Source organism: Apium graveolens, chromosome 8, assembly GCF_009905375.1.
Source record: "Apium graveolens cultivar Ventura chromosome 8, ASM990537v1, whole genome shotgun sequence".
Classification (NCBI taxonomy): Eukaryota; Viridiplantae; Streptophyta; class Magnoliopsida; order Apiales; family Apiaceae; genus Apium; species Apium graveolens.
Window position 1 is genome coordinate 115,730,664 of NC_133654.1, and position 20,164 is coordinate 115,750,827.

General features: G+C 35.1%; 1 protein-coding gene across 1 annotated transcript; it reads right to left on the minus strand.

Annotated features, from left to right (window-relative positions):
* Nucleotides 1-15,645: 15,645 nt before the first annotated feature.
* LOC141678327 (L-ascorbate oxidase homolog) lies at nt 15,646-19,945 on the minus strand. Its single transcript, XM_074484617.1, has 8 exons — nt 19,674-19,945; nt 19,425-19,534; nt 17,516-17,786; nt 17,312-17,414; nt 16,861-17,206; nt 16,406-16,771; nt 16,233-16,311; nt 15,646-16,065 (listed from the first exon to the last, which is right to left on the minus strand). Exons 1-8 carry the CDS (start codon nt 19,821-19,823, stop codon nt 15,826-15,828), a joined length of 1,665 nt encoding a protein of 554 aa, XP_074340718.1. The 5' UTR covers nt 19,824-19,945; the 3' UTR covers nt 15,646-15,825.
* Between the last annotated feature and the right edge of the window lie 219 nt (nt 19,946-20,164).

Below are 20,164 nucleotides of genomic sequence, written 5' to 3' on the forward strand. Positions count from 1 at the left end.
TTCTTGGCAGCAATTTGATGGACACTCTTTCTCCAACAGAAATCAAAAGAGTGATAAGTTCATTGAAGGAAAAGGATACTGCTACAAGAGCATGGAGATCTGTTCTAGCTGAGTGGTTGATTGAAAGGGAAGAAAGAAGAAGAAGAAATGAAGCTGAATATGAGGAAAGAAAAAGGAAGTATGATGATGAGATTAAAATGTATATCAAAAGATCAGAAGAACTGAAAGCAAAAGGAATGAGCAGAATCTCTAAAGATGGAAAGTTTCTTAACATCAAAGTTGTCCAATTCTCAAGATTTAGAATTGATTTACTAGGCAGTGGTCATCCACAGGAAGACATGATCAAACTAGTAGAAGCTCTAAGTGGGACACCTATTGTAAAAGAACTTGAAATTCTTGTTCAGTTAAGGGATATCCTTAGAGAAGAAGCAAAAGCAAAAACAGTTTTTACCAGATGCTTGTAACCACTTAGACTCTGTAAATCTTTAAATGTATAAAAGTTGTAATTTTGTCAATTTGTATGTTTTAATCTTAGCTTCCATCAAAACTTGGGGTTAGTCTTGTTGACAGGCATGAATATGTGTTAAGCAATCTTCTCACAAATTGGGGGAGATTGTTGTGCAAGACATGCCTGTACTTTAACAAGACTAAGTCAAATTGACAACCCTAAGTAAGTTGTATTATAATCTTAGTTTGCATTTTGTATTATAACATTAAAGTCTGTAAAAATGTCAAAGAACAGACTGAAGTCTTTTTCTTTTAAACAGTATCAAGCCTAAGAATTCTATCTGGAAGAAGATCAAGAAGATCATGCCTCAGAAGAATTATGAAGAAGTTTGGAGTTGAATAAAAATATTTTGGGAAAAATGTTCTAAGTTAAGATCTCCACGAGTCACAAATTTAGTGTTATAGAGAAGTCATTCGAGAACTCCAGAATGACTTATAGAGAACTCAGGAAAGCTACTAGAGAACTCAGAGATATCGACAAGCCAAGTTGAAGACATGAAGGTTGGAGATATCGACAAGTCATTTCTTCACTAGAGAACTCAGAGTTATCGACAAGTCAACATTCATTAGAGAACTCTGAGTTATCGATAAGTCAAATTTCACTAGAGAACTCAGAGATATCGATAAGTCCAAACTCACTAGAGAACTCTGAGTTATCGACAAGTCAAATTTGACTAGAGAACTCAGAGTTATCGACAAGTCAATAAGCCACTAGAGAACTCAGAGAAATTGATAAGTCAAAGTGAAGATATGAAGACTAGAGATATCGACAAGCCAAATTCTCTTATAGAGAACTCATAGACCTCTACAAGTCAAATTTACTATGGAGTATTAGAGATCTCGATAAGCCAATATACTTATCGAGATGTCCAGTTCTCTATAGACCAAACTGGAGATCTTGAGGTAAAATCTCAAAGTACAATTTGCAGACCAGTTCAATATCCAAGATTAACAATTAACAAATAATCCAACTAGCTAGATTGATAAGTCTATAAAAAGCAGCTTGAAGAGTGTGCAAGATCAAGAGTGAAGATTAACTGACAGAGGAAGATTGAAGTTAACACAGGATGTAAAGATATGCTAAGCCAGAAATGGAATATATGCTTTTCCTAAAATGGAAATGACAAGTGACAGTTTACTAAAGTTAATAGCATGTCTTATTATATACTGTGTAAACCAGAAGTTAACTAAATTATAAAGTTAACACTGGTTCTTTGTTAGTAGCAACAATTTTTAGATCAGGAACTCTTGTATTCTCTCAAGAAAGAAGCTAAGTTTTTTATCAACAAAGTGCCTAGAAATTTTGTAGCAAAACATTCTTAATTATAATATAAAATTAAGTGAGTTTTGAAAGATCTGTGTTCTTTATTATCGCATGTTTAATTTCTGCATAAACACATTTCACTACAAAGATTTGATTAACTTTGTTTACAACCAAAATAGTTCAAGAAAAGTATTAAAACACAAAAACAAATTCACCCCCCTCTGTGTGTAATTCATTACCTAACAGGGGTTTTAGGTTCTTCACTAGTATGTAAATCATCAAGATGTAAAATATGATCAATACCCTCTTTTTTTTCATTTTTACGTTAATGACGAAACATACGAGCAAATAAATTATCCGTCATGAAAAATTGAAATTGAAGAGAAGAAATATACCTTGAATTGAAAAAAGTACTTGAATTTCTTGATAAAAATGCCCCAAAATCACCTAAAATGTAAATTTGGAGAGTAGAGTTTTTTTGGAGATTTGGGTGTTTTGGTGTGGTAAAGTGAGGGAGTATTGAAATGTTGGGGATAAGGGAATAGTACCAACCGCGGATAATTTTCGCGGTCCGTACTTCCCAACCGCGGACAGTTTCCACGGTCCGTCTATAACGACTCGTGTAATCTTTTTGAATTATGCAATTATGGAAATTATTAAATAAATAAAATATGTGTGTTGGTTTTGACCGCTATGTGTTGTTTGATTATTATCCATATGTGATTTATAGTGTACCGGGTTGTCCGCTCGATTAATTATGGGATCATATTGAATTATTTTCACTTTCAAAAAGTGGATTTAGTGTAAATTTATTTGCATAAATATTGGGAATATTTCTAAAATTGTTTTTATGATTTTATAATTACAATAATTATTTTTAGGATTTTATAAAATTGAGAAATCAATATTTCATTAATTATTTATCTTTAAATGATTTTCTGAGTATGTTTAATGGTAAAATCCATATTTAATTCTAAAATTCTTCAAAAATTATGAAACTCATATTTATATAAGTTTCGATTATTCCGAGAATTTTAAAATTATTTTGGAAATTTTCGGGATTAAATTCACGCGCTCGCTGTTTCGCTTCATTGATAAAAGCGGATATAAAGTGTATTTTAAAAATCATTTTAAAATTTCAAAATTCATGTTTTATTAACTTCGGGATATTTGTAATATTTTAAGAATATTTTCATGATTTTATGAATCTGTTTTAAGTACACCTCGGTTCGTTAAATGAGAAATACGGGTACAAATTGCGTTTTAGAAATTATTTTAAAATTACGAAATTTATGCTTTATTAAACTTTGGGATATTTACGACATTTAAAAATAATTTCCATAATTTTTAAAGATATGTTCGCGTTCACCTTTGTCCGTTAGTTTTGAATTTCGGGATTAACCGAGTCTCGGAATTTTCAATAACTGTATCGGAATTACAGGAGTCGTACTACCGGTTGTACTATTACATGTACTGCATTGATTGTACATCATATAAAAAAAACAAACAAAAACACACAAGCATCACACACGGGTATACGCCCCTGTGCGGTTCCCTTATCGTCAAAAACCCCCACCCCCGTATCTATTTCTCTCGGACTCTAGTAAGGCCACCGTTGCTTTTCCTTTTCCGATTACTGCCTTGTTTCGGCCGCCTTGTTCTTGTTTTGCTTGATCTGCTTTATTGTCGCGAGTCTCCTCCGGTGAGGACAACCGCCGACTGTTTTCCAGTCATGTGCAGTTTAATACTACCTATATATATACACATGTGTGCACATAGTTGTATGTATGTATGTAATTTGTGGTGTGTTGTGCTTGATTCCGCCAGTTGCCGCCGGATTTTCCGGCGAGGTGACCGTAAGTATAGCATGTGTGTGCTGGCTGCTTCTATTTCGTTTTAATTGGTTCTGATATTAACTTATCAGTAAATTCTGCAGAGATTTTCTTGATTATTTGATGAAATTAATTGAGATGTGTGCAGGAAATTAATATTTATCGATGAAATTTATGTTGGAAACCCGAAATTAATCGGGTACCCGTAAATTTTATCGCCGGAGGCGATGAGCCTCGGCGGGCCGACGGTGGACGGTGATGAATTTATTCTGAGTCCTAATATGAATAAAAATGTAAAATGCGAATAAGAGTAATAGTTAAATAATATCGGTGATTGGGATTCGTGCATTTGGATTGTGATTTGGGTTGTCGTTGTAGTTGTTGTGAATTGATTTGACGTCGATATTGTGTTCGACGGGTAGTCCGATAAATAAAAGAGAAGCTGCCCGATTTCCGGGAAAATCAAACTACGAAAATACGGAAAGCGTATCTGAGGGTTATCGGGACGCCGAGAAAGTATAAGTAAATACATATACGTATGTTTTATATAAAAACCTGATTGTATGTTATAGTGAAACGTTTTGCCAAAACTCAGTAACCCTAATTTTGTAAATGACGAATATACGTATTTTATAAAAAGGAACACTGGATCGATTTCGAGAATGTGAACCCTAATTGTTGTCTGTGTTATTCTAATATGAATAATTACGAGTCGGGTTTGAATATTGTTGGGTGAGAATTAGTATCGAGGATATGTCAAGCATACCCAGACGTCTAACGTAGGATATTTGGACCCTGTAGGTTATAGTCGGGAACCTGAAAGTGGACGATGGACTAAAGATAACCTAGTGATCATTCGACGAACTCAGTAGAGTTTCAACAGAATGACCTGAGTGTCGAAGTCGAATCCAATGGAATCTAGTGGTTGGACGTTAAAGCCTGAGCGAAAGAGTCGGCTCAGAGTTGATCAGTAATAGTTATAAAGCCTTGTAAGGCAAGTATTTCTGAACTTTTCTTCAAGATATATTACCAATGTTTTTGAACTGTTTTATAACATACTGCTATCATTAAACATGACTCCTGTTTTATAATGCATATGCTTCAAACTATTTACCCTTAAACCCTGATTCTTTCTTGATCTTGAGCCGTAAGCCTTATTCTTTGCAAACCGTACTTTGTTGATCCTCAGATATCAAATCACACCAATATGATACAACTCCCCAGAAGTGTAACTACCGAACACCAAACACTGAAACAAAAATTGTTTGAAAACACAGAAACTTTTATACTGCAACCATTCTTTAAAACCTCAAAGAACTATACCTTGAAAAACCATTATTTGTCTAATACCTGATCCTTTTACAGGTTGAAAACCGTTTCTCGTACATACCTTGATATACCCTAATGACACTCATGAAACGCATTACGATTTTGTACAAATGCTTTATCAATGCAGATTATGATCTTGCTTATTGAATTACATCGTTTATTACACTGAATTGTTTAGAATTGGATAGTTTTCTTATGTGGACCAGATTCGTGGTCAGACCAGATTCGTGGTCAGACCAGATTCGTGGTCGAATTAGGCCAATGTGTGCCTTGGATCCAGTAATTAGAGCAGTGCTGTATGCTTTGCTCGGGGTTAGTGCGTGACTGATCAGCAGCCTAACCTTGGTTTTAAAACTTAAAATGAATCTCCAATTCTAACGATTAGTTAAAAAGTAACTTGATTCGTCCGAATCATCTCACTTGATCATTGTTTAACCTCAGTTATTGTTATTATGACTTGCTGAGCTGGTTAGCTCACTCTTGCGAATCTTTTTATGTATTCTATAGTTAAAAAGGAATACGGTTAATAGCGAGGTTTCCCAGTTCAATGTACAAGGTAGGATTCCAGATTGAGTTGGATCGAGCTAACAGGAGCGTATGGAGGTAGTGAGATAGTAAGATTGTAAGAATAATTTTTATATCAGTTGTAAATTAAATTAGTTGGGATATGGTACATTGTAATAAAAGTTAAGGTTGTGGCTTGTTTTCATACTTTAACCTGTTGCGATCCGTGGTTATGTAAAGCAGGATCATTACAAATAATATTTTATATACAGGTTTATATATTGAGTATGTGTTGTGGACCCCAAACTTCTGACCCGAGTTTGGAGGGTGCCACAGGTTGGTATCAGAGCTACAGGTTATAAGTCACTGAAACAATTCTAGATTGTCGGGATTGGGTAGAGGGTTAGGATTAGGAATAGGAAATAGAAAGATAAGACGTTGTGAGGTTGAGTGCGATGGTATAGTAGGTCTCCGGCATAATTCGTATTGCGATTCGGGATTCTCAGCTTGCGACGTGATTTCCAGACAACGGCAATGGCAGATCCTGATTTTCCGGTGTCCTTTGATCGTTTGGAGCTTTCCGTTCGAGGATCGTCATCTTCTCTCAGATTGGATTTGCACCTTGTTCCTCTATCAGTATTAATGGCGTTACCTTCCGTTATGACAGTTGCACCTCTTCAAGCTATTCTACGCTATTCTTCTACCTTTTAATACGAGACTACCTATTCGAGAACCTCCCTCTGTTAATTTTATTTTATTGGACATTCGGGTGTGAGTATATTTCTTTAGTTTACCCTATATCCTGTTCTATACCCCAGTTTAGAACTTGTTCTATGAAGCGATTGTACCTACGAGGATGGATTCGAGAGCTACAGTAAATGGTGAGCGCTTGAGTTATAAATAGAGGTGAGACGAAGTTTAGAGAGGAGATTTAAGTGTTTCAGAGGATAGTTGTTATCGGGTTAAAAGAAACCCTTAGTGACTAAGCCACCCATTAATAAGTATGGGATGAACCAGGTGAATTTTGAAAGAGTAAGAGAGAAAAGTATAAACCTGAGATTTTTGTAAAATTAAATGATGATGATATGATAAATGTGATATGTGAAGTAGTAATGTGATGTGATACGAGCAAACTTTGTTATATGAAATAGACTTAGTGACTATTGGATACCCTGTTTTACTTAACTACTGCAACGGTAATGTCGGGAGTATTACCAGTATGGAAGCTTTGACGTGAAGCTACGAATAGGATAACATGCAACGACAATTGAAGTTTCGTCGATTAAGGAAGGTAAGTGGACTCGATAAGGGAGAAAGGTAGATCGAAGTGAACGGACCTTTATGTGATTGTTTCTTTAAAATTGGTACCTTGTTATAGGTCGGAAGGACAACAACCAATTCATATAGTAAGAACAACCAGATTTGTGATTTTCAAAATTTTTAACAAGTTTTCGAAAAAGATTTTCTTTTACAAATTTCTAAAAGCCTTTTCGAATAAAATCATTTTTAAACATTGGTTGTCAAGTTACTATTTGAGTTTCTTGTTTGTTAGAAAGCCTGGATCACCTGGAAGGGTGCTGTTTCAGACTTAATATTGCCAATTTCGAGAACGAAGTAACCTATGATTATAAAGAAGTTGATTATTGCTAATAGTAAAGTACAAGTATTGTTTGATAAAATTTATAACAAAATCAACGTACGGAGTAACTACACATTCAATTACTAGGACTATCAGAGTTCGAAGAACTCATTGATTTAACAGAAGCCGGAGCGTGATCGAAGAAAATTGAAAAAAAAAATCCAGACCTCTCTAAAAGTAGAACATTATTAGCAAAAAGATCGTTATATCGAATGGTACGTGGTTATTCTAAATTAAAAGAGGAATCTCGAAATTACCTGATGGAAACACCACTATGATCGAATGGTTAAGATATTATACGAGTAAGCGCGATGTTAAAGATGCAAAACTTAGCAAGTAAGAATTCATTATAATGCTTGGTTGCGATGACATTTCAGCGGACTTTCTAAAGTTGTTATATGACGCAATCGGGATATGATCGAACAAGCTCGAAAAGTGAATACAAATGAAATATGGATGGTAACCCACGGTATCGTTTTTGTCTTCAATATTACAGTATATGTTCCTTCTCAATTCCTAAAAATGTATGAACTTCTTTTCTCCAATGAACTCTTTTCTATGATATTGAAAAAGAGGATATTCCATTCCTTTCAAATTTATTTACTTCCCTCAAGTTTTGTTTTCTGATTGGGACAAACAGTGTTATGGTGAGATACTTTGTCAGAATGACGAAAAGTCGGGTGGGACGCCACCTAATCATATGCTGTATGCCATATGGTACGAAAGACTGGCCATCTTAAGTACCAATGTGGTTGTCTCATTCAAATTCAAATCCTTGTTCCTTCTTTCTTTTCAACTCTAATTTTTGTTGGACTTTGAATCCTTCTAGTCATTTCATTATACTGTTGTTCTATGCAAGAGGTTTTCAAACAGAAATCAACGTATCCTGAATTAAGCGGACGAAGATCCATCTACGTCTTATGCATGGAAAGGAAATAAGGGCACCTGGCAAGGATTGCAAATCACTAGTCCCAGTGAAGAATCCACTAAGAATCAAGGGAATCTACTCCAATAAGGAATACGTTTTCGAGGACGAGAATACGCGATTTTCCTGTGAAATATGTTATTCAGAATACGGACGTGATGATATGGATGATCAAGGTGAATACCTTATGCGTTAAAGTATTAAAAGATGTGGGAGAAACTTAATTGTTTATCTCTCAAAGTTTTGTTGATAAGATAAATTACCCTATTGAATTGATAAGATTGTGATTAAAGGATTAGCAAGTCAGGGACGTGTAGTTGTTAAATAAGCAAGTACCAATGTTGAAATTGAAATTCCTGGCAATAAGTTGTGTAGAATTGATATCCTGGAAGGTAAGAAGATTGATATTATTCTAAGGAAGGGATTGACTACTAAAGCGTGATGTCCAGACAGACCGTCGTGACGAAAAGATAATTCTGAGGATGCCAAATGAGAGGGTGAGGAGGTTCAGAAGATGAAAGAAGGTAACGAATTTGTTAATGATAATTACGGTAATCAAGATATGAGTCTTATGGTGATTATGAAATACATAAAAGTCGGAAGCAAACAAAGTTTGAAGATTTTATAGTAATTAAGGAGTTTCAAGATATGTTTTTGGATGAGTTATCAGCATTTCCTTCGGATATAGAAATTGAGTTTGTGACTGACTTAGCACCTGAAATAAAGCCAGTGTCCAAGGCCCCGCACAGAATGGCGCCAGTTAAAGTGAAAGAGCTAGCAAAGTAAATGCAAGAAATGCTAGAAGAAGAAGCGATCAAACCAAGGGTACCCCATAAGGTGCACCAGTATTAGTTAATAAGAAAGATGGAAGTATGTGATTATGTGTCAACTAGCAAGAGCTCAACAAGTTTACTATCAAGAGCAAGTATTTGTTACCTTGACCCAATGATTTGTTTGATCAAATGAAGGAAGCAAAGTACTTTTATAGGACTGATTTAAGACTTGGTATTTCACCAATTAAAGACTAAACCTATGGATATATCAAAGATAATTTTCAGAACTAAGTATTGTTCTCGTATCGTCAATTGGATTAACCAATATACTAGTAATATTTGAACTGGATGGACATAATCTTTAAGGAATATTCGGGTAAGCTATAGTTGTGATACTTAAAGTCAACGGAGGACCATGCAAAGCATTTAATGATGACTGGGAAGTTGGAGAAGAAAGAAGTTGTATGAAATATAGTTCTTAGCATAATAATCAATGTAGAGAAGATTAAAAGAGATTCAGCAGAAGTTAAAAATTACTATAAATGAAAGGAAACCAGAAATACCAACAAAAGTAAGAAGTGTTATCATAAGCCGGTTACTATCGAAAATATTTCTTGAAAGTTACAATACTTTCGACGAAGCTAACCAGGAGATATAAGAAGTATATATGAAGTGGAGAAGAGTAAAGAAGGTTTTGTGGAGTTAAAAGAGAGAATGGTTACAGCGCCTGCTTTATTATACCGAAAGTATCAAGGAGATTTGGTAGTTTATAGTGATGCTTCTCATTAGGGAATAGGATGTGTGTTGATGCATCACAATAAAGTTATTATATATGCATCCAGACAACCGAAACCTTATGAGCAGAAGTATCCTACCCATAATTTGGGATTAACAGTAATAATATTCGTTTTGAAAGATTTGGGAAACATGATATGTATGGAGAAAGGTGTAAGATCTATACGGGCTATAAAAGGGTTGAAGTATGTATTCACGAGAAAAAGAAAGGATAGAGGAAAGCAATAATGGACATAGAAACTATACCGGAAGAATTTCCTATGGAATTTTAGAAGTCGAAATTGGGAGTCAGAGTTTATAATCCAAACAGGAGCAAGGATAAATAGTATGACTTGTCAGTCGAAGTTGTTAAGAGAAGGACAAGGAGATGTCAAAAGAAGATAATGGATCATGATGTTAGCAGTAGTGAGAGGAAATTTATGCGCCTAGGAGAATGATCATGATATCCCCAGGTTCTCTTCCAGCACTTGGAAGTTACAAGTAGAAGAATTAAGAAATGAAATGCCACAGGGAATTCATAATATAAAGTATATACTCTATTGAAGTGATGCCAAAGTATATGGAAATAAAAGAAAAACAACGATAACCAGGTATAAGAAGGATATTTCAAAATGGATTAGAAAGTGTTGGACACGTCAAAGAATTAAGGTGAACTATTGGAGGCCTAATGGATAAGGCAGACCCAGGGAATGGTTTTACAAGAAGTGAATCGTGAAAGGTACCAGTGATGTTCATGGAAAAAAAAAAGAAATGAAATTATAAGAGTATGTACTGATTATCGGGAGTTTAACAAAACAATGAATAAGAAGAAGTGAGACCCTATAAAGAATTGATTACTTATGAGACCAAATTTAAGAAGTGTGTTATGTGTTGAGGATTAACTTAAGATCCGACCTGAGAACATATCAGGGACTACGATTGAAGTGAGTTAAGAACATAGCAAGCTTTGGTGACATTATGTGAAATAACAAGTGTATCAGGCGACTATAAGGAATTAAGGATCATAGTGTATAAGGAGTACTTAGATAAGCAAACTGTATTTATTGATAACATCCTCAGCTACTCAAAGAATAAGGAAGTCTGCATGGAATGCCCAAGAATTCTCTCCAAGGATCAGAAGGAAAACAACTATGCGTTAAGTTTTCAAGAATGAAATTTTGACTAGGGTTAACAAAAGGTTCTGAATTAATCCATTAACAACTACCTAAGCAAAGTCATATGACAACAAGTGCCCTATACCGACAGGAAGAGTTGGATGTAGTTAAGACTACCAAGGAGTTAATAAACGAATTGGAAAGAGTGAAATCTGAAGTTCAAATACCTAAAGGTGATAATATGTGAATATATGAGATTACTTTTCAGCCTTAACTGATGGAAAAGAGTAAAATATGTTTAAATGTTTGGAAACCAAGTTGAAAACGAGCACCACCTATTATCCTTAAGCGGAGAATCCAGATACGAAAGTAATTCAGGAAATGTAAGATATGTTGAGAGGTTGAGTTTTAAGGAAATATTGGAATGATCATTTATCAGCAATGTCAGCTTCGGAATGCCACCTTACCAAGCTTCATGTGAACGCAAGTATAGGTCCCCATTTTATTGAGATAAAGTGGGAGAAAGAAAGTTGTCAAATTCCAAGTTAATTCAGCACACCAAGAACGTAGTAATATTGATTAACACAGCTCGGAATAGACAAAGAAAGAAGGCAAAATTGTATCGAGAGAAAATATGAGTATAGAAATAGGACCAATAATGTTAGTAAAAGTGTCGTCTTGAAAGAAATTGGATAAGTTTGAGTAGAAGGGACAAGCTAAGTCCTAAAATTAGTGAACCATTCGAGGTATTGATAAATATAGATAAAGTTGTTCGTGAATGATATGACCGTCACACCAGTATGTATACTTAATGTACTTTACTTGTCAATATTAAAGTGAGAAGTATTGGGTTTGAACTAAGTAATTGATCAGGAGTCAATGGGGCTCTTGCCCAAGTTGTTCTGCATATAGTGATCAATCCAAATTCTTAATCGTTAAAGGCAAGTCCTTGGAAATGAGTGCATACCTATTGTGAGTACGTTTGAACCCTCGAGTAGAAGGGTCTACTTAGAAATTTGAGTCAGATATGCTTGACAAATATCCTCACTTGTGTAACTAGACCAGATTCTGAGGACAGAAGCTTTTTAAGGGGGGAAGGATATAACGTAATCTTTTTGAATTATGCAATTATGGAAATTATTAAATAAATAAAATATGTGTGTTGGTTTTGACCGCTATGTGTTGTTTGATTATTATCCATATGTGATTTATAGTGTACCGGGTTGTCCGCTCAATTAATTATGGGATCATATTGAATTGTTTTCACTTTCAAAAAGTGGATTTAGTGCAAATTTATTTGCATAAATATTGAGAATATTTCTAAAATTGTTTTTATGATTTTATAATTACAATAATTATTTTTAGGATTTTATAAAATTGAGAAATCAATATTTCATTAATTATTTATCTTTAAATGATTTTCTGAGTATGTTTAATGGTAAAATCCATATTTAATTCTAAAATTCTTCAAAAATTATGAAACTAATATTTATGTAAGTTTGGAATATTCCGAGAATTTTAAAATTATTTTGGAAATTTTCGGGATTAAATTCACGCGCTCGCTGTTTCGCTTCATTGATAAAAGCGGATATAAAGTGCATTTTAAAAATCGTTTTAAAATTTCAAAATTCATGTTTTATTAACTTCGGGATATTTGTAATATTTTAAGAATATTTTCATGATTTTATGAATCTGTTTTAAGTACACCTCGGTTCATTAAATGAGAAATACGGGTATAAATTGCGTTTCAGAAATTATTTTAAAATTACGAAATTTATGTTTTTGTAAACTTTGGGATATTTATGACATTTTAAAATTATTTCCATAATTTTCAAAGATATGTTCGCGTTCACCTTTGTCTGTTAGTTTTGAATTTCGGGATTAACCGAGTCTCGGAATTTTCAGTAAATGTATCGGAATTACAGGAGTCGTACTACCGGTTGTACTATTACTTGTACTGCATTGATTGTACATCATATAAAAAAACAAACAAAAACACACAAGCATCACACACGGGTATACACCTCTGTGCGGTTCCCTTATCGTCAAACCCCCCCCCCCCCCCCGTATCTGTTTCTCTCGGACTCTGATAAGGCCACCGTTGCTTTTCCTTTTCCGATTACTGCCTTGTTTCGGCCGCCTTGTTCTTGTTTTGCTTGCTCTACTTTGTTGTCGCGAGTCTCCTTCGGTGAGGACAACCGCCGACTGCTTTCCGGTCATGTGCAGTTTAATACTACCTATATATATACACATGTGTGCACATAGTTGTATGTATGTATGTAATTTGTGGTGTGTTGTGCTTGATTCCGCCGGTTGCCGCCGGATTTTCCGGCGAGGTGACCGTAAGTATAGCATGTGTGTGCTGGCTGCTTCTATTTCGTTTTAATTGGTTCTGATATTAACTTATCAGTAAATTCTGCAGAGATTTTCTTGATTATTTGATGAAATTAATTGAGATGTGTGCAGGAAATTAATATTTATCGATGAAATTTATGTTGGAAACCCGAAATTAATCGGGTACCCGTAAATTTTATCGCCGACGGTGGACGGTGATGAATTTATTCTGAGTCCTAATATGAATAAAAATGTAAAATGCGAATAAGAGTAATAGTTAAATAATATCGGTGATTGGGATTCGTGCATTTGGATTGTGATTTGGGTTGTCGTTGTAGTTGTTGTGAATTGATTTGACGTCGATATTGTGTTCGACGGGCAGTCCGATAAACAAAAGACACGCTGCCCGATTTCCGGGAAAATCAAACTACGGAAATACGGGAAGCGTATCCGAGGGTTATCGGGACGTCGAGAAAGTATAAGTAAATACATATACGTATGTTTTATATAAAAACCTGATTGTATGTTATAGTGAAACGTTTTGCCAAAACTCAGTAACCCTAATTTTGTAAATGACGAATATACGTATTTTATAAAAACAAACACTGGATCGATTTCGAGAATGTGAACCCTAATTGTTGTCTGTGTTATTCTAATATGAATAATTACGAGTCGGGTTTGAATATTGTTGGGTGAGAATTAGTATCGAGGATATGTCAAGCATACCCAGACGTCTAGCGTAGGATATTTGGACCCTGTAGGTTATAGTCGGGAACCTGAAAGTGGAAGATGGACTAAAGATAACCTAGTGATCATTCGACGAACTCAGTAGAGTTTCAACAGTATGACCAGAGTGTCGAAGTCGAATCCAATGGAATCTAGTGGTTGGACGTTAAAGCCTGAGCGAAAGAGTCGGCTCAGAGTTGATCAGTAATAGTTATAAAGCCTTGTAAGGCAAGTATTTCTGAACTTTTCTTCAAGATATATTACCAATATTTTCGAACTGTTTTATAACATACTGTTATTATTAAACATGACTCCTGTTTTATAATGCATATGCTTCAAACTATTTACCCTTAAACCCTGATTCTTTCTTGATCTTGAGCCGTAAGCCTTATTCTTTGCAAACCGTACTTTGTTGATCCTCATATATCAAATCACACCAATATGATACTACTCCCCAGAAGTGTAACTACCGAACACCAAACACTGAAACAAAAATTACTTGAAAACACAGAAACTTTTATACTGCAACCATTCTTTAAAACCTCAAAGAACTATACCTTGAAAAACCATTATTTGTCTAATACCTGATCCTTTTACAGGTTGAAAACCGTTTCTCGTACATACCTTGATATACCCTTATGACACTCATGAAACGCATTACGATTTTGTACAAATGCTTTATCAATGCAGATTATGATCTTGCTTATTGAATTACATCGTTTATTACACTGAACTGTTTAGAATTGGATAGTTTTCTTATGTGGACCAGATTCGTGGTTAGACCAGATTCGTGGTCGAATTAGGCCAATGTGTGCCTTGGATCCAGTAATTAGAGCAGTGCTGTGTGCTTTGCTCGGGGTTAATGCGTGACTGATCAGCAGCCTAACCTTGGTTTTAAAACTTAAAATGAATCTCCAATTCTAACGATTAGTTAAAAAGTAACTTGATTCGTCCGAATCATCTCACTTGATCATTGTTTAACCTCAGTTATTGTTATTATGAGTTGCTGAGCTGGTTAGCTCACTCTTGCAAATCTTTTTATGTATTCTACAGTTAAAAAGGAATACGGTTAATAGCGAGGTTTCCCAGTTCAATGTACAAGGTAGGATTCCAGATTGAGTTGGATCGAGCTAACAGGAGCGTATGGAGGTAGTGAGATAGTAAGATTGTAAGAATAATTTTTATATTAGTTGTAAATTAAATTAGTTGGGATATGGTACGTTGTAATAAAAGTTAAGGTTGTGGCTTATTTTCATACTTTAACCTGTTGCGATCCGTGGTTATGTAAAGTAGGATCATTACAAATAATATTTTATATACAGGTTTATATATAGAGTATATGTTGTGGACCCCAAACTTCTGACCCGGGTTTGGAGGGCGCCACACCGTCTGTTATCCCAGCCCTTTATTCCCCATCCAACGGTCTACAAACCGTTTGTTATCGAACGGTCTACGACAAACAGTTGTTGTAGACCGTTCCCCTCGAAGGAAATAGGAATCCATTAAAATTGGAGCTAGCTGAAATTCAAGAAACAAGGAGGATGTAACATCTTGTACTTGTACATGTATAATTTAATGGATGCCCTCCAATCTCATCCACTGAAGTTTATATATAAACAGCATGTGACAAATTTTATGGGATAGGCTGGCCACCATCCCCCCACATGTATTTGCAACCCCATTGTGTAGAATACAACACTCACACCGACGCATAATAATCTTTTTTGTGTGATAAGGCTGATGGTGCAATATCGGTGGTTCATAACCGACGCATAGTTAATAGACTGGTGGTGGTTTGTAATGTTCCAGTTTGAGGGAAAGGCAAGCAGAAAAAAAACATGTTACACATTTTGTTTTGTAAAAAATATAGTGTGCCTAAGGTAATTAAAAGTTGAAGGGAGAGTAACAAGAGCCTGCAGCATCTGGAATATAATTTCTTTGTAGTGGAAAAGTGGAACTAGTTGTTCCATATCATTTAATTTTCAAACATGTTACAAATTGTTCTATCTAGCCAGGAAAAAAAAACCATGGTGGAACTTCAAATAACTGAAAGAAATACGATTAACTTAACTTATATGGCTCACAGTTCTTGTACAGGAAAATCTAGTCACCCTCTCGTGACAGAATTCCTGAAAAAGGGCGAGTGTGACGCCCTCTTGCACGTCCACAAAGAAGAGCATTCTTAGGGATGGGATACTCGTCTCGCCATGAATGTGCAGGGGAGTATACCCTCAAATAGAATTGCTGTCCCAAGTACTGTCTTGCCCAGTTTTCAGACCTTATGTTCCACATTCCCACATTGTCCAACGCCATGTAGATTGCAGTCCATGACTTTGGATACACCTGTAATAAAATTAAAAATTAGCTACCAAGTAAAAAGCAAGAAAATTCACATTTTTAAAGTTCCAATTTTTAAATTGCAGTCCATGATTTTGGATACACCAATTTAGCTCAGTCCTTAATTTATTTCACTTACAAGGAACGAAAAAATGTTCATGGTTTGGACAAACCTGTGTTGTGCTTCGAGCAACTGTATCTCTCAAATTGTATCGTGATCTACTAGCTGGCGTCCATTGCCCGCCATCCATCCTGTTGATGTCAAAGAGGGAACACATTGAATGATTAAGACAAACGCAGTAAGGCTCTTTGATATAAAAAGTTAGTAAAAGCATATTTAATTTACCCGACAACAAAGAAAGCATGACCATCAATATGATAAGACTGAACTGTGTCCTCCCAGTTTTGGAATATGATTTCAACAAAAGATCGAAAATCAGCAGCCATGACAGAAGTCGTAAGATAAGCACCTCCGTAGCTTGGTCGGTCGGGCATGCTGCCAAGGTTAAAGACTCCTCCAATGTTAAAGTAGTCTGCTAGTTTTAGTGGCGTGTCTCCAGAAACAAATGAGACACTGTTGATTGCATATCTTTGCTTTCCATTTATCCACGGAGCAGAATTCACAAGCATAATTGTGCGTTGCGTCTTAATCAGTCCATAGTGGTATGAGCCTTGTGGATTGGGCCTTGGTCCACTTGCAGTTAAGTTCCAACTGCAATTAGACAATACAAATTTAACACACAAGTACTATATTCAAAGAGACAGTGCAGTAAAATACACATTATAAAACTATGTTTTTACCGTATTGATCTGGCCTGAGCAAGGGAGGAATAGACCTGACTGGTAGGTCCACGTGGAGGAGGCCCCCAAACTTGAGTCCGGGAGTTGCTGTAGTGAAGAATAGCTGTAGTGGTGCGTACTGGAGATGCAAGGCGTGAAGAAACAACTATGTAGTAATCCTTTGGTGCCTGATTTGCTGTGACCAAGACAGAATACGATTGTCCTAAATGGACATCAAGGGAGCCGTAGGAGTTCTGTAGTGTATGTGATCCTTCTGTTTCGACTAGTTTCATAGTATGTCCCTGAATTCTAAAGTTGATTGATGTTGTGAGTCCAACATTTGATATCCTAAATCTATATGTTTTACCTGTGAAGATATTAATAAAACAAAGCGATTAAATCGTAGTAAAAATCGTCACAAAGAGCAAAAAGTAAAAATTAGGAGGCCTATTACTATCATTCTCTAGCCTACCTTGATCAACTGCAAATGTGTATCCATTCCAGCCTTGACCATTTATAAGAATACCATCCGGAGCTGGAAGAGCATGACCAGCATCTAAGATCATCTTCAATTGCTACAGAAGACAATTTTAATAAATGTCAGCAGACGAGTTTTGTAATTAATAAGCACATAAAGCGACAAGAATAATTTAATATTTGGTTTATATAAATATACCCTGTGGCTTCGTTTGTACCAATCTCCGGCTAGTACAGTGTGGTCGCCAGCAGGTTGAGCGAAAGGTACAGGAATCCGGTAACGACTGAAGATTTTGATGGCACCAAATCCTCCAGATGCTTTATGCATACCAAGTGAAGGGAAGTAATAAAAACTTCCAATTTGATCTTTAGCTTGGAGCATATATGTAAAGTTACGTCGTGGGGGAATTGGGCAGTTGGTTCCGTAAACACCATCTTGCCACGAGTTCCTTCTGTGCTGCAAGCCATTCCTGCAGAGAAATGATAATTAGACTTGAGATTTAGCTTATGCTCAAAGCTTAGTAGTACAAGCTGCTTTAAAACTCTCCATTTAATAAGATTAATTTACCAGTTCACACTACATAAGTAGCAACTGTTATGTATTGACTGTGAAAAGTACAATTGTTTTAAATGCATGGACATGCAATTAAAAGAAATGTACTACATATCATCAAGTTATGGGGCATAATGGAACACATGCTACACCAGGTATTAGAATTAGTGTGGCAGAAGTAAATAATAAACAAAATAAAAATCAGTCTAAATACATAATTCTACTGCTACCTCAGTCCCAACCATTTTTATACAAACCTTGGGTACTGAGGACAAGAAATTCATTAAAATAATATTAGTTTTGGTAAGGTAGTTGGATGAGAGAAAAAGAAAAATTGTAATTTAGTGAGAAAATGTATAAAGTTGGGTAAAATGGTGGGACCAATCAATATTTAATGAATAAAGGGAGTGTAGTGGGAGAAAGGAGTGGATGCGGTTGTTTTTTATATTATTAAATTCTTACTATTTTTGATAAATTTTAAATATATAAAATTAAATGAGACATTAAAAAATATATATATATAAAAATGAATGTGACACGGGTAACATTTTAACTTTCATAACAATGTCAGAGATCTAGCATGTGAGAGATGAGATCCCAAACATCTGGACCAGCTTATAATTACTGCATTTTATGTACAGACCACTGCTCAATAATTCAATTCAAGAACTAGGCATATGTGCACAGTGTAGCCAGAGTCCAGCCAGATAATAATTTTTTAAAAGAATTAAAAATATTGAATAAATTATCAGGATGAGTTGACTCACTCCCCTCCTACATTATTCCACAAGATAATAATAAAATAGTTTGTAAAGACCTGGATCCCCTAACATTATGGATACACTACGAAAGGGAAAAAAAGTGGAATCTTTTTCTTTTCTGCAAATTCTATAAATTCTCAGAATTTTTATCAAAGAATAAAACTGATTTTTTTTAATCTTTGAAACTTTTATCAGTTACTAATGATTTTGTTTTCATATGTAGTTACAACCAAGATTTAAGTAAAGATAACACTAATTATAGTAATTCACATGACCCAAAATATATTATTGAGCTGCGGGTTAGAGACAATTTCAAACAAGAAAAATGATAGAGGTACAAAATAAGTTATTAAAATAATTATAAATATTACATGTCACATAATTGTTTGCTAAATATAAATAGACCCCTTCTATTTACATTAATAGTACAAATTGAATTATTTCATTGTACCACAATCACCCATATTATGTTATTTTGTGACAATTTTTTGTACCTTATTTGTGTCTCTGGCATTACTCTTCCAACAAATCAAGTCGAGTTAGAGTCGAATCTAACTCAAATTATTTATCAAACCCAATTATTTTCTGGAGTTGGAGCCAACTTAAATTCCATCTAAATTAAGCAGAAGCTTGGGAAAGAAACTAGATCTGGAGTATCCCATTACATGAGAACCCAGAAACCCAAAGAACAAGAAGACATACAATCTACATTGCCTGGGAATTAAAGAAAAATAATAATAATAATAATAATAATAATAATAATAATAACATAAAGGGCTGCATTTGAAGCTTACCAAGAAACAAGAAATGGTTCAGCCAGAGCATTATAAACACTAATAATCAAGTTGTCATTAGTAACAGCATTTATCTGTGGCCCTGGGAACTGCCCATTGATCATAATGACCTGAAAAATCCATCACCAAAAGCATAAGCACATACATACATATAACATCGAACAAACCAGGACAATATTATACTAATAATACGGAGTTAAGAGTTGTTGCGCATCCCGAAAGAACTAAAAAGAAAAGAAGAAAAAGAACCTGCTGTTTGACACCAAGTGGATAAACAAATCCATAATGGATTCTCCATGAGTAAAACCTGTAAGGGTCTTCAGCATTAACACAACATTGTTGAAGAACAACAAGAAGAAGCACAACCAAGCAACAAACCACACTTTTTACATCTCTCATTTCTCTCTCCCCAAACCTCTCTCTTTGGGTTGCACTTACTTTAACTCTCTAAGTAGTATTTTACATTTACATGAATGAGAGAGATTTATACGGGGCTCGTGAGTTTTTTTGTCAGTGGAACTACGAGACAGAAGACTTCTGGAGCCAGCAAGATAATCATTTTATTTTCATATATTTTGATTATTATTTATCATGTACAGTTTATGTGAGGCAGTCACCGCGTAAATTTAAGTGGGAAATTATTTTCGACATGGAAATTAAATTACAGACTTAATTCTGTCACATGCACCTAAAGCTATGGTGTTGCTCGAGTAGATCCAGTTGAACAATATATTTATGCT